Source organism: Triticum dicoccoides, chromosome 6B, assembly GCF_002162155.2.
Source record: "Triticum dicoccoides isolate Atlit2015 ecotype Zavitan chromosome 6B, WEW_v2.0, whole genome shotgun sequence".
Lineage (NCBI taxonomy): Eukaryota > Viridiplantae > Streptophyta > Magnoliopsida > Poales > Poaceae > Triticum > Triticum dicoccoides.
This window is the reverse complement of record NC_041391.1, coordinates 617584239-617598066: the sequence shown is the minus strand read 5'-3', so window position 1 is coordinate 617598066 and position 13828 is coordinate 617584239. Positions and strand designations below refer to the sequence as shown.

Sequence of the window (13828 nt, the reverse complement as noted above, 5' to 3'; positions counted from 1 at the left end):
AACATTGACTGTGATAAAAACGGTTAACCAGTCCAAAACCAAGACTAGGGTTGAGTTTTGAATCTTGAGGTTTGTTTGGGATGTGTTTCGACCGGTTTCAGGGTTCAGGGTTGTAAATTAAACCATGTGGTTAGTTCGGGGTTGAAATGTGAAATTTTCACATATTAAAATGACAATTCACTTTCATTTCAGAATAAATGAGAATTGTACACGTTACATCACTAATATTAGAACTTCATAGTACAAATTTTTCGCGAAAACACTATCTCTTATTTTTCTTGGTTATGTTACTGTCTGTTCCTCTGAAAAGAGTACGAAAAACAGTTTTCCCACTGCCTTTGCCAAATAGAAACCATATATTTGGTAATTTAAGTATAAATATATATCAGAAACAATCTTGTAACATTTGAAATGATGCCTTGCAATTTATTTCATTCACATATAGTTTATAGTAAGGTCTAGAATGGTTGTTATGAGGTATGTATTGTCAACTTATCTTGTGAAGTGTAGACATACAGTCATCACTAAATGGTCCATCTATGTACCAAAAGTATGAGTTACTACGAACATCAAAAGCATGCATATAAATTAAACTTAGAAATGGTCAATAACTAAAACAAATAACTAAGTAGCAACATTCAGTATAATGACAACAATACATGTTCACTTCACTCCTCATAGATAAGTAAAAATAAAGTTGCCCAGTACTGCCACAACCTTGATTTATTACCCAACTTAATCCTTACACCTAGGATAGTGGCCTCCTACACTTGTTTCTGAATAAACAGTAGTGTATAAGGACCTGCCACATGCTTAAGGGCCTTCCCCCAAGAGCGTAGGTTACTTCATCGGCAAATGATTGATGATAAATCTTACGCTTCCGAGGCCTCGTCAAACTGAACTCATAAATTCCACATGGCCCACTATATCCAGAGATGCATGCTTGATATACACAGTTTTCTTTGACAGTTGGGAAATTTTCGGCATTAACAGCGATACACCTTGTGTTACTAAGGAAAAGTGCCTGGCTACCAATATTATAGATACGGACAGCGGTCCTCAAGTCAACATCAACACAAAAAATCAGGATCTCTGCAATGCCAATGACCACAATAAGAAGGTTGCCTCCTCCAGATACTACCAAATAGTGTGTCATTGCACTAGGTGCAAGTGTTGGAGCCTCGTGGATCAGAATGAATTCTCCATGCATCTCATGACCAGCCCCGGTTATCTTAAACAACTGACGATTATGGAAAAGTACAAACACATCACTCTTATATGCAGTCATACTTGCTACACGCTCAACTGGCATATCACCAAATCGAACCTCCATATTTCCATTACTAACATCATAACACATGACTTGAGGGTTGCGTAAACCTCCAGGGGCATGAAACAATCTAGGGACACCGTGAGTCTCGACGGCAAAATGAGAAGGCTGCTGATGGATGATGCCGGCTGCAAATTGCACAAGATAGCCCGTGAATGGCTCCCATAGTTTGACAAAGTAAGGTTCATTTTTTTCTACGAGAATCAGTAGTCCATCCGAAGATCCAACATAAACATGGTCATTCAAAAGAGGAATGCGACGCTTGACCATCCGTCCAGTTGAAAGATTAACCAATACCCGATGTACAGTGCAATCACTGAATTCATTGATCTCCTCAAGAACAATCCATCGATGTGCTCGAACAAAAAGCCTTTGATAAGATGAGATGGCTGACCTCCAAAGAGAACATACATATCTCATAGCGACATAGCTGTCGTGGCCATTACTATCCAAAAGACTCTCCCCAATATCACAAATAATATCAGCAGGTGCAGACTGCCAGCAAGACATTGCTAGAACTAACTCAATAATAAACTGCATAGGGGACAAGGAAATTGTAAATAATATGCAAAATGTGTTGGTACATTCTAAGTACATGCACATAAAAAATAAAACTAATATATGCTAACATCGATGTATCATCCTAGTAAGAGGTGGACCAACCAATAGAAATGTATCCACAACCTATAACATGCACCAAATCATGAAAAATTGAGCATATATAAGGATTTCATTTCCTGAAAATATTGCATATTCGAAACCTAGCAAATTGCATCATGGAGAACTAAACTCACCGATAGCTGGTGTTTGATGATGATATATGCGAGCACAAATTTTGCATACAACATCTTGTTGGAGTAATAAAATTCATGCTATTCTGTGATATCCACGATGTTGCTACATTGATATGTTAACGATTAGGTTTGTTGTGTACTTTAAGTATAGTTAATAAATCAACTATATGAAAAATATGTTTACTATATGTAAGTTACTTTGTAACAAAATTTGGGTCATTCAATTTAAGGAGAGAAGAAGGAGAGATAGATCCAAGGCGGAGAAGGGGAAACTATGGTGAGTGGCAGCAAGGCGCTGTGTTGCTGATAAGACCAAGCTGAAGCCTGGGTGGATACAATGTTAGTGGTGGAGGGGATTCTCATCTTGACTGGTTCGCACATGGTGTGGAATCAGATGCTAATTGGATCTAGAGAAGTCAATGGGTTAGAGGGAGACCTAGATGGCAGGGGACCAGAGAACGGTTTGGGGAGGGCGAAAGGGTGAGGTGCACCATACCAAGCGCCTAGGTCAGCGTTGGAGGAAGATAAGAGAAAGAAGACAAGCTGAGAGGAAAACGCATGCCAACCCTTAATACCAGAAATTTTTATACGTCGCTTCCACCAGGGGTCGAACCAAGGACCTAGAGCACTACTAAGGTCACAGAAATGCAGTGTGTACTTCATTAATATCTTGCATCTTGCGGTCTATAACTACATAAAAATGTTTAAATAACTACACAAATGGATTGCGCATAAAACTCCACATAGAATGAAAAATACTCCTACTAATATGAATACTCTATTTAATTCCAGGCTTGCTCAATATGGTAAAGAAAATAAAAGTTGCTTTCTCTATGGATTTCTACTATACTTTGGTATATATGCAATTATAGAAATGAAATTTTATTTGGAGGAAGGAGGGTACTGGATCCTTTTTTGATTCTTCATAGATGTTGCGCTTTAATCATCTCTTCATCAATATTACAGATAATCCAGGAAAGGCAAAAGGAGTTGATGTGAGGTATAAGGTTGTTCGAGCGAGTAAAAAATGAGGCCTTTAATGCTACTAAAGGATGATGTTCTAGAGTGCTTTAGATTATAAGTGGTTGATGGAAGAAATGAAGTTTAACTAGGGGTCCTGCAACTACCGCCATCCTACAAAGCTACTTGAAGATCTGCACTTCTTTGCTGAGCAGTTTGTGCTTTTAGTCTACACCTCTTATCTCCCTTGTAGATGTTGTTCATATCCTAGTCTTCCCCTCCTTTAATTTTTTTTAGAACTTGTGGTAACATGGAGTCAGTTTATGTAGTTTCTGATGATGCATGTGTTCTTGGTAAGTTGGATGATGAATGGGTGAGAGATGGGATGTATCCCATTCTCTTGTTGCAGACTATTGTGGTGGATGGTGCGGTAGTCTAGTTTATCAATAGGTTTATTTTGGTTGCTCTATTTGTGAAAAACTCTAAATGGTTTCTATTAAAGAAATGGGAGAACCCCTTTTATTAAAAGAAGATAGAAAAAACCTGTAGCATTGTCGACTAGGTTGGCAATATTTGGGAAGAGGAATGGGAGTTTAGAGTAGGGAGTAGTATTGAGATTACACATGGGAGGAGTCATTTTATTCCCAATACTCAGTTTGGTGCATGATAGGAACTATTTGTGAAAAATTGATGATAATATATATTGTTTGGTTAGTGGGAGTTGACGGGGCACTAGACAAGGTAAATGAATGCAAGTCATGATGAAGGGTTAAGATTCAATCGCTAAAGAAAATCCCTTCCAAGACCCAGCCTCTCACCTGTTAATAAAATGGTGGGAGTTGGACTCTCAAGTCTCATACCCCTTCAATTCCCATTCTGAGCTCTAATTACCCCCCGACCAAACGCCTGGAACACATTCATTATTATATGGTGTGTGTGGAGAAAAAAGTAGCATGCATGTATGAGAGTTGAACTATGAAAAGGTTACTATGACTTGAACAAAAATGGTGTGAAACTGTGACAATATTGGTAATTTTGCTAGAAGGTGGAAAATCAACGGCATATGGTAACTATGGTACAAAATGGAGTAGTTCCACAAAGGGGTCATGTCGAGGGATTCGAATTGTGCTCGGATTCCCTTGGTAATTTTGGGACAAATTATAAGTGTCATGTAACTTTTGCTGCAACTGCCCTCAAAGTTTCGGTAGAAATTATAACAATATGGTTATTTTTAGCCGGAATTTCAAATAGTGGCAACATAAATGACCTCAATACACAAAGGGGTCACCTCCAGGGATTCGAACCTATCCTCCGCAAATCGATTAGAGCTGCCCTATTCAACTCAAAAATCATTAATAAAATGGGCAAGAGAGGTATGGGATATTTTCAAAAATCCATCCCAATAAATGTACATCAGGGGTATTGGGGGAAAATAAAAAATCGACCCCAGAAATCTCATAGTTTGCGGCCAATCCTCTCCTGTAACATGAATCACATACAAGGGTTGAACAGAGCGGATAAAAATTGTTTCGCCCGAGTAAATCTGTAGTACTAGATCCCTTCCCTCCTAGTAAAGCCCCGCTCTTCTCCTATCACATGCATCATGAAATAGAACTTGCAAAATAACATTGAATTCAAGGACATGGCTGGAATAAATCCACACCGCCGCGTGATCCACACCACCGTTAAGTCCCCTCTTCCTCCCCTCGCTCATCAAAGCAACATAATAGAAAAGACTAGGGTCTCCACTATCGGGAAATCATGAGTAAATGCGCTTGAGTAGTGGATGGTGCTCACCTTTCGCTTTTGGCAACCCTAGCTGAGAATCTCCACCGTCGAGAAATTCGTCCGCGGACTCGCCGCAAACCGCTCCATCTATGACCAAGCGCAAAAGAGAGAAACAATGAGGAATGTGGAAGAGGGGGTGGTGTGGATCCCAAAATCGAATCATGTAGCGTAGAGTTAATGATGCACGACAGTTTCCGATATGAGATTTATTGTGTAGGCGGAGGTTTCCAGTGAGCAGCGTTAAGGAGTTGACCGATTTTATGTGGTCCCGGTCTATCATGAGCAAAGTGGTTGGACTCCGCAAGTCGGGAAAAGAATAATTATTTTGCCCTATGCTTCGACCCCGCTTCTCAACCGCGCGTTCAGTCCCCACCATAGGATCGAGATTAGAGGGTGTGCTAGTCGTTCAGTGCTAAGACTAAAATCCTAATGTTTGCCAAATAGTTTTTGCGAAATCATATATGTGTACAAAGAATTAAAATTTGCATGCGAGGTCTTGATAGGTTGTTAGGTTAGGATATTGTAGTCACACATTGGATAATTTGTAGATTAGAGAATCTATAGTCGGGCACCTCAAACACACTTATACGCCTGGGCGGGCGGCCCGGTCACTGACCGGTAAAAAAATGACTCGAATGGACATCTCATACCGGTCCTAAATGCCCGGGCTGACTGACGCCGCTCATATCTATTCCAAATCATAGGCGAATATTGGGATGCCCGAGCGTGCTGAGCGCGTCAACCATGTCGGATCCAGCCCATGCTGGCCCAGCACAAACCCACATATATTCTCTCCGCGGACAAAACCCTGGCCACTCCATTCCGCTCTGCCTCTAAACACCCATCGAGTGATCTCTGGCATCACGGGCAGTGCATCTGAGTCCACCGTCACCCGATCTAGGGACTGGGACCTCATCCTAGTCACACCCAAAGAGAAGATGGTCTTTCGCATTGTGCGCCACCACGGCCGCGAGGAGAATGCTCAACAACTGTAGGACTCGATCTAGTGGGAATCTGTAGTGTCCCCTCAAATGGCACTTCGATCCGTGAGGCGTGTCGCCACTGCCTCAATGGATGCGGTGCGGTCGTCTAGCATCCCAAAGTCGTAGCGGATGTGATGCCCCTTCGTTGGCGCGTCGACTTAGAGGTCCCCCGTCGCCCATCTGCTGAGGCAATGGCGTGGTGTGTCCGTCGTGCAAGGAATAGGGAGGAAGAGGCCGCGGCAGATGTCGGCGAGGCAGAGTCGCACTCTCCGGTATCAGTACGGGTGGCCGCCAACCCCTGGCGCCACAACCACGTTGTGGTGGACATGGAGGGCTCCAACTACGACGGATACATCACCAACCTCACTGTTGGAAATATGCCCTAGAGGCAATAATAAAATGGTTATTATTATATTTCCTTGTTCATGATAATTGTCTATTGTTCATGCTATAATTGTATTGACCGGAAACCTTAGTACATGTGTGAATACATAGACCACAACAAGTCCCTAGTAAGCCTCTAGTTGACTAGATCGTTGATCAACAGATGGTTATGGTTTCCTGACTATGGACATTGGATGTCATCTATAATGGGATCACATCATTGGGAGAATGATGTGATGGACAAGACCCAATCCTAAGCATAGCACAAGATTGTGTAGTTCGTTTGCTAGAGCTTTTCTAATGTCAAGTATCATTTCCTTAGACCATGAGATCGTGCAACTCCCGGATACCGTAGGAATGCTTTGGGTGTACCAAACATCACAACGTAACTGGGTGGCTATAAAGGTGCACTACAGGTATCTCCGAAAGTGTCTGTTGGGTTGGCACGAATCGAGACTGGGGTTTGTCACTCCGTATGACGGAGAGGTATCTCTGGGCCCACTCGGTAATGCATCATCATAATAAGCTCAATGTGACTAAGTAGTTGGTCATGGGATCATGCATTACGGAACGAGTAAAGTGACTTGCCGGTAACGAGATTGAATGAGGTATTGTGATACCGACGATCGAATCTCTGACAAGTAACGTACCGATTGACAAAGGGAATTGTATACGGGATTACTTGAATCCTCGACATCGTGGTTCATCCGATGAGATCATCATGGAACATGTGGGAGTCAACATGGGTATCCAGATCCTACTGTTGGTTATTGGCCGGAGAGCTGTCTCGGTCATGTCTGCATGATTCCCGAACCCGTAGGGTCTACACACTTATGGTTCGATGATGCTAGGGTCATAAGGAAGATTTGTATGTGATTAATGAATGTTGTTCAGAGTCACGAGGAGTTCTGGAATGGTCCGGAGGTGAAGATTTATATATGGGAAGTCATCATACGGTCACTGGAAATGTTTGGAGGTGTACCAGTATTGTACCGGGACCACCGGAGGGGTTCCGGGGGTCCACCGGGTGGGTCCACCTGCCCCGGAGGGCCTTATGGGCTGTAGGTGGAAGGGAACCAGCCCCAAGTGGGCTGGGCGCCAATCCCCCCTAGGGCCCATGCCCCTAGGGTTGGGGAGGGAACCCTAAAGGGGGCGCCCCCTTGGTCGCTGTCCCCCCTCTAGATCCCATCTAGAGGGGCCGGCCCCCTTCCCCTTCTCCCTATAAATAGAGGGGTGCAGCACCACATCCAAGGCGCAGCCCCTCCCCTCCCCAACACCTCTCCTCCTCCGCAAGAGCTTGGCGAAGCCCTGCCGGAGAACTGCCATTCCATCACCACCATGCCGTCGTGCTGCTGTTGGAGCCCTCTTCCTCAACCTCTCCCTCCTCCTTGCTGGATCAAGGCGTAGGAGACGTCACCGTGCTGCACGTGTGTTGAGCGCGGAGGCACCGTTGTTCGGTGCTTAGATCGGATTCGGCCACGATCTGAATCGCTACGCGTACGACTCCTCCAACCGCGTTCTTGCAACACTTCCGACTCGCGATCTTCAAGGGTATGAAGATGCACTCCCCTCTCTCTCGTTGCTAGTTACTCCATAGATTGATCTTGGTGATGCGTAGAATTTTTTTAATTTCTACAACGATCCCCAATAGTGGCATCATGAGCTAGGTCTATGCGTAGTTTCTATGCACGAGTAGAACACAAGTTTGTTGTGGGCGTCGATTTTATCAATTTACTTGCCACTACTAGTCTTATCTTGTTTTGGCAGCATCGTGGGATGAAGCGGCCCGGACCGACCTTACGCGTAAGCTTACGTGAAACAGGTTCCACCGACTGACATGCACTAGTTGCATAAGGTGGCTAGCGGGTGTCTGTCTCTCCCACTTTAGTCGGATCGGACTCGATGAAAAGGGTCCTTATGAAGGGTAAATAGCAATTGGTATATCGCGTTGTGGTTTTGGCATAGGAAAGAAACGTTCTTGCTAGAAACCTATAACAGCCACGTAAAAACTTGCAACAATAATTAGAGGACGTCTAACTTGTTTTTGCAGCATGTGTCGTGTGATGTGATATGGCCAAAAGGATGTGATGAATGATATATATGTGATGTATGAGATTGATCATGTTCTTGTAATAGGAGTCACGACTTGCATGTCGATGAGTATGACAACCAGTAGGAGACATAGGAGTTGTCTTAATTTATTGTATGACCTGCGTGTCATTGAATAACGCCATGTAATTACTTTAGTTTATTTCTAAACCATTAGCCTTAGTAGTAGAAGTAATAGTTGGCGAGACAACTTCATGAAGACACGATGATGGAGATCATGATGATGGAGATCATGGTGTCATGCCGGTGACGATAATGATCATGGCGCCCCGAAGATGGAGATCAAAAGGAGCAAAATGATATTGGCCATATCATGTTACTATTTGATTGCATGTGATGTTTATCATGTTTTACATCTTATTTGCTTAGAACAACGGTAGCATAAATAAGATGATCCCTCATAAAATTTCAAGAAAGTGTTCCCCCTAACTGTGCACCGTTGCGAAGGTTCGTTGTTTCGAAGCACCACGTGATGATCGGGTGTGATAGATTCTAACGTTCGAATACAACGGGTATAAGCCAGATTTACACAAGCAAAACACTTAGATTGACTTGACGAGCCTAGCATGTACAGACATGGCCTCGGAATGCAAGAGACCAAAAGGTCGAACATGAGTCGTATAGAAGATACGATCAACATGAAGATGTTCACCGATGATGACTAGTTTGTCTCACGTGATGATCGGACACGGCCTAGTTGACTCGGATCATGTATCACTTAGATGACTAGAGGGATGTCTATCTGAGTGGGAGTTCATTAAATAATTTGATTAGATGAACTTAATTATCATGAACTTAGTCTGAAATCTTTACAATATGTCTTGTAGATCAAATGGCCCACGCTAATGTTGTCCTCAACTTCAACGCGTTCCTAGAGAAAACCAAGCTGAAAGACGATGGTAGCAACTATACGAACTGGGTCCGGAACTTGAGGATCACACTCATAGCTGCCAAGAAAGCATATGTCCTTGAAGCATCGCTAGGTGAAGCAACTTCAACTTTCATATACTTTTGGCAACTTTTTATACTATTTTTTTGGGACTAACATATTGATCTAGTGCCCAGTGTCAGTTCCGGTCTGTTGCATGTTTTATGTTTCGCAGAAACCCCATATCAAACGGAGTCCAGACAGGATAAAAATGAACGGAGAATTATTTTGGAACATTTGTGATTTTTGGGAGGAAGAATCAATGCGAGACGATGCCCGAGGTGGCCACGAGATAGGGGCCCACGCCCACTTAAAGTGGGCGCGCCCCCACCCTCGTGGGCCACCCGTAAGGCGGTTGATGCCCTTCTTTGGCCGCAAGAAAGCTAATTTTTGGAAAACAATCTGGGCGAAGGTTTCAATCCAATCGAAGTTACGGATCTCCAGATATAAAGGAAACGGTGCCAGCGCAGAATTATAGAACGCAGAAACGGAGAGATAGATCCAATCTCGGAGGGGCTCTCACCCCTCCCAAGCCATGGGAGCCAAGGACCAGAGGGGAAACCCTTCTCCCATCTAGGGAGGAAGTCAAGGAAGAAGAATAAGAAGGGGGCCTCTCCCCCCTGCTTCCGGTGGCGCCGGAGCGCTGCCGGGGGCCATCATCATCATCGTGATCTTCACCAACACTGTCGTCATCTTCACCAACATCTCCATCACCTTCCCCCTTCTATATTCAGCGGTCCACTCTCCCGCAACCCGCTGTACCCTCTAGTTGAACATGGTGCTTTATGCTTCATATTACTTTCCAATGATGTGTTGCCATCCTATGATGTCTGAGTAGATTTTCGTTGTCCTATTAGTGGTTGATGAATTGCTATTATTGATTTAATTTGCTTGTGGTTATGTTGTTGTCCTATTGCGCCCATCATATGAGCGCACGCATGGATCACACCATAGGGTTAGTTGTATGTTGATAGGACCATGTATTGGAGGGCTAGAGTGACAGAAGCTTCAACCTAGCATAGAAATTGATGCATACGGGATTGAAGGGGGACCAATATATCTTAATTCTATGGTTGGGTTTTACCTTAATGAACGTTAGTAGTTGCGGACTGCTTGCTAATAGTTCCAATCATAAGTGCATAGAATTCCAAGTCAGGGATGACATGCTAGCAATGGCCTCTCCCACATAAAACTTGCTATCGGTCTAGTAAAGTAGTCAATTGCTTAGGGACAATTCCACAACTCCTACCATCACTTTTCCACACTCGCTATATTTGCTTTATTGCATCTTTATCTAAACAGCCCCTACTTTTTATTTACGTGTTCTTTATTATCTCGCAAACATATCCTATCACACCTACAAAGTACTTCTAGTTTCATACTTGTTCTAGGTAAAGCGAACGTCAAGCGTGCGTAGAGTCGTATCAGTGGCCGATAGGACTTGAGAGAGTATTTGTTCTACCTTTAGCTCCTCGTTGGGTTCGACAGTTTTGCTTATCGAAAGAGGCTACAACTATCCCGTATACTTGCGGGTTATCAAGACCTTTTTCTGCCGCCGTTGCCGGGGAGTCATAGTGTGGGGTGAATATTCTCGTGTGTGCTTTTTTGCTTTATCACTAAGTAATTTTTATTTGCTTTTCTTAGTTGTTTTCTATCTTTAGTTATGGGTAGGAAACGAAAAATACCAAAAAAATTAGTTGTACCTACTACACCAATGGTTGAAGAACCACTCAAAATCTATCACACTACTGAAGCTTTTTACTTGGAACATCTTCGATCCCTTTATGCTCGTGTTGAAACCCCAACTAGCTTAGTTGAGGGAAAACCTTTAGATGAGCATGCTTGTTATGTGCTACACCGTATATCTGAAAAAGGGAAACTATTATGGGATCAAATTCAACGTTTGCAATGCTATGCTTGGAATTTATGTGAAATATATGATGTTACTTGTTGTTCTGAAAACCCTAAGAAACACCTTCCCTACCAATGTGAGTTTATTGATAATGAAATCATATCTTCGTATGCTAAGGGTGTTTATAATTACTATGATGTTCAACAAATTGAAGAATTTGTTGCTTTTAAGGGTGCTTATGAAATTGCTTCTTTGATTGAAAAGTATGATGCTGCTCTTTACAAATCTGAAAATTTTGCCATACTTGAATATTGTTATGATAATTATGCTTCTAATGCCTATGTTAAACTATATATTGAGAAATTCTCCGCCGTCCAAGAAGAGACTAATATTTCGCAGGAAGCTATGGAAGAAGAAATTGATGAAACTGTGAGCTCGTTGGATGAAAAAGATGATTAGGAGAGCGAAGAACAAAAGGAGGAAGAGCGTATTGATCACCCGTGCCCACTATCTAATGAGAGTAACTCTTCAACTCATACATTGTTTAATTCCCCTTCGTGCTTACCGAAGGATGATTGTTATGATCCCTTGGATTCTCTTGAAATATCCCTTTTTGATGATGCTTGCTATGCTCTTGGCCAAGATGCCAATATGAATTATGCTTATGGAGATGAACTTGTTATAGTTCCTTATGTTAAACATGAAATTGTTGCTATTGCACCGACGCATGATAGTCCTATTATCTTCTTGAATTCTCCCAACTACACTATATCGGAGAAGTTTGTTCTTATTAAGGATTATATTAATGGGTTGCCTTTTACCGTTGCACATGATAATTTTGATGAATATAATATGCATGTGCTTGCTGCTCCTACTTGCAATTATTATGAGAGAGGAACTACATCTCCGCCTCTCTATGTTTCCCACACGATAGAATTGCAAGAAACTGTCTATGCTATGCGTTGGCCTTTACTATGTGTGCATGAATTGTTCTTTTATGACATGCCGATGCATAGAAAGAGAGTTAGACTTCGTCATTGCTTGATATATGTTACTTTGTGCTCACTACTAAATTACAAATCATTGTTAAATAAATTGGCTTTGATATACCTTGGGATCCGGGTGGATTCATTACTTGAGCACTATATGCCTAGCTTAATGGCTTTAAAGAAAGTGCTGCCAGGGAGACAACCCGGAAGTTTTAGATAGTCATTTATTTCTGTTGAGTGCTTTTATATAGTTTTAAAACAAAAAAATAAAGAGGGAACCGAAAAACTTTTCAAAAAGGAAAGTGAAAGTGAGAGAGACAAGCATTGTTGAAGTGGGAGCTAGCCTTGAACTTTGTTCATGCTCACGGAAACTTTGTGAATCTTAATTACAGAAACTTTTCATCAAAAATAATTATCCCCTTTTACAATTCCATTGTATTATAAAAATAATGTGCCAATGTTTTCCTTTAGGATGTTTACAATGCTTGTTGGTTTGTACGGTGCAGGACAGAAACTTTGGCTGTAATGCGCGATTTTACATTTTTAACTGGAACATTAAACGGTTCTGATTCCTTTTGCACTGTCTTGATATACACATTTTTTATTTTTCATAATTTTGGTAGAATGTTTGGGGTACTAGAATTATGGTGAATGTTCATATTGCTACAGACTGTTCTGTTTTTGACAGTTTCTGTTTTTGATGCATAGTTTGCTTGTTTTGATGAAACTATCAATTTCTATCAGTGGATTAAGCCATGAAAAAGTTATATTACAGTAACTACATTGCAAAAAAATATGAATTGGTTTGCTACAGTACTTAGAGTAGTGATTTACTTTATTATACTAACGGATCTTACTGAGTTTTTTGTTGAAGTTTTGTGTGGATGAAGTGTCTAATCGAGGATGTCTCGATATGAGGAAAAGGAAGAGAGGAAAGAGCTCAAGCTTGGGGATGCCCGAGGCATCCCAAGTAAATATTCAAGGAGACTCAAGCATCTAAGCTTGGGGATGCCCCGGAAGGCATCCCCTCTTTCTTCAACAAGTATCTGTATGTTTTCGTATTCATTTCGTTTATGCATTATGTGCAAATCTTGGAGCATCTTTTGCATTTAGTTTTCATTTTTCTTCTATGTGCCATGCTGGTATGAGATAGTCCTTGGTTGATTTATAGAATGCTCATTTCACTTCACTTAAATCTTTTGAGTATGGCTTTATAGAATGCTTCATGTGCTTCACTTATATCATTTGAAGTTTGGATTGCCAGTTTCTCTTCATATAGACAACCGCGATTTGTAGAATGCTCTTTTGCTTCACTTATATTTGTTAGACCGTGGGCATATCTTTTGTAGAAAGAATTAAACTCTCTTGCTTCACTTATATCTATTTAAAGAGATGACGGGAATTGGTCATTCACATGGTTAGTCATAAAATCCTACATAAACTTGTAGATCACTGAATATGATATGTTTGATTCCTTGCAATAGTTTTGCGATATAAAGGTGGTGATATTAGAGTCGTGCTAGTTGAGTAATTGTGAAATTGAGAAATACTTGTGTTGAGGTTTGCAAGTCCCGTAGCATGCACGTATGGTGAACCGTTATGTAACGAAGTTGGAGCATGAGGTGCTCTTTGATTGCTTTCCTTATGAGTGGCAGTCGGGGACGAGCAATGGTCTTTTCCTACCAATCTATCCCTCTAGGGGCATGCCTAG

At 41.9% G+C, this 13828-nt stretch overlaps 1 protein-coding gene across 1 annotated transcript; it reads right to left on the bottom strand.

Moving 5' to 3' along the window:
* Positions 1 to 677: 677 nt before the first annotated feature.
* On the bottom strand, positions 678 to 4970 carry LOC119320336. The gene is made up of 2 exons (XM_037594441.1): positions 4882 to 4970; positions 678 to 1864 (listed from the first exon to the last, which is right to left on the bottom strand). The coding sequence occupies exon 2, from the start codon at positions 1838 to 1840 to the stop codon at positions 749 to 751; it is 1092 nt and encodes a 363-aa protein (XP_037450338.1). The 5' UTR covers positions 1841 to 1864; positions 4882 to 4970; the 3' UTR covers positions 678 to 748.
* Positions 4971 to 13828: the final 8858 nt, after the last annotated feature.